Source organism: Mandrillus leucophaeus, unplaced genomic scaffold (genome assembly GCF_000951045.1).
Source record: "Mandrillus leucophaeus isolate KB7577 unplaced genomic scaffold, Mleu.le_1.0 Scaffold261, whole genome shotgun sequence".
In the NCBI taxonomy this organism is placed as follows: domain Eukaryota; kingdom Metazoa; phylum Chordata; class Mammalia; order Primates; family Cercopithecidae; genus Mandrillus; species Mandrillus leucophaeus.
The window spans coordinates 529,504-530,902 of NW_012102710.1; the positions used below are offsets into that span (position 1 = coordinate 529,504).

At 36.2% G+C, this 1,399-nt stretch overlaps 1 protein-coding gene across 1 annotated transcript in view; it reads left to right on the forward strand.

The window, feature by feature from the left end:
• The window catches only part of TAPT1 (transmembrane anterior posterior transformation 1), a 66,690-nt gene that overhangs the window by 47,836 nt on the left and 17,455 nt on the right, over positions 1 to 1,399 (forward strand). The window contains exon 10 of the mRNA XM_011984132.1: positions 5 to 12. Within this exon, the coding sequence (XP_011839522.1) occupies positions 5 to 12 (8 nt within the window). The remainder of the gene's footprint in view (positions 1 to 4; positions 13 to 1,399) is intronic.

Genomic DNA, 1,399 nt, shown 5'->3' on the forward strand with positions numbered 1-1,399 from the left:
CTAGCTGTTTTAGTAAGTGCATACTTTTTAATGTTTTTTGTAACAAAGCCATCATTATAGAATATTAATAAATGGATTATTAATATGATTGTTTCAAAAGGACTTGATATAAAAATTAAGGGTAAATAACTTGGAAGAAAATTTTGTTTTAAATTATAGCAATAGCTTATATATCCAAATATCTATTGGTTGAGCCATCCAATAGATAAGTGACGCTAAGCTGTTTTATGTAAATGGCTTTCCTAACAATGAGAACACTCTGTTTTGCTTATTCATTTAGTAAAAATATTTTTTAGTGGAAATACCTGAGCATGGGCATTAATGTGGCCACTGTAACACATGTTGGTGGGAGTATAAATTAATCCAGTATTTCTACAAGGCAATGTGACAGTATCATGCTTTAATTCAGTCATTTCATTTCTAGAAATTATCCTAAGGAAATAGTTATAAAAGACACACAGTGATTTGTGGGCACAGCTTTGCATTTCAATAACATTTGTAATAAACTTTAGAAGCAAGCGAAATAGGTTAAATAAATTATGGTGTGCCCAAATGAAGACATATTCTCTATCAGTGGTAATTAATACTTTTAAAAAATTGTCCAGACTTTTTGCAATGAAAATTCCTGCTCTTATACTCAAGAAATAGTATTTTTTTCAAAAATACTACTGAAACTTACTAAATCAACCCTCAACAATCATCAACTTGGAATATTTTAATGAATTGCCCAGAACAGGCTTGCAAATAGTTTCTAGCAACATTAGGCTATAATAATGTTAATTAAGAGGATTTGTTTAGCCTGGCTTAGTGGTGTGCACTTGTAGTGCTAGCTACTCAGGAGGCTGAGGCAAAAAAAAAAAAAAAAAGAAAAATATTTGCTGGCTGCACTTGTATTTGATTATGTTCTTTCTTGACTATCTATTCTAACATCAAAACAGATGCAACCAGCCAGGCACGGTGGCTCATGCCTGTAATCCCAGCACTTTGGGAAGGTGAGGCGGGGAGATCACCTGAGGTCAGGAGTTTGAGACCAGCCTGGCTAACTTGGTGAAACCCCATCTCTGCTAAAAATACAAAAATTAACTGGGCGTGGTGGTGGGTGCCCGTAGTGGGCGCCTGTAATCTCAGCTACTTCGGAGGCTGAGGCAGGAGAATCACTTGAACCTGGGAGGGAAGGTTGCAGTAAGCCAAGATCGCATCACTGCTCTCCAGCCCAGGCGACAAGAGCAACACTCTGTCTCAAAAAAAACAAAAAAACAAAAAAAACCGCAACTGTCTTTTTTGCCGGAGGATATCTAGATTTCTATAGCTGCAGTCTCATGCAGATCAACTAAGAAGTGTGTAAAGAAAGGGAAGATCATACCAGCTATATTTTAGACCAGCTTCCTTGACTTTTTTT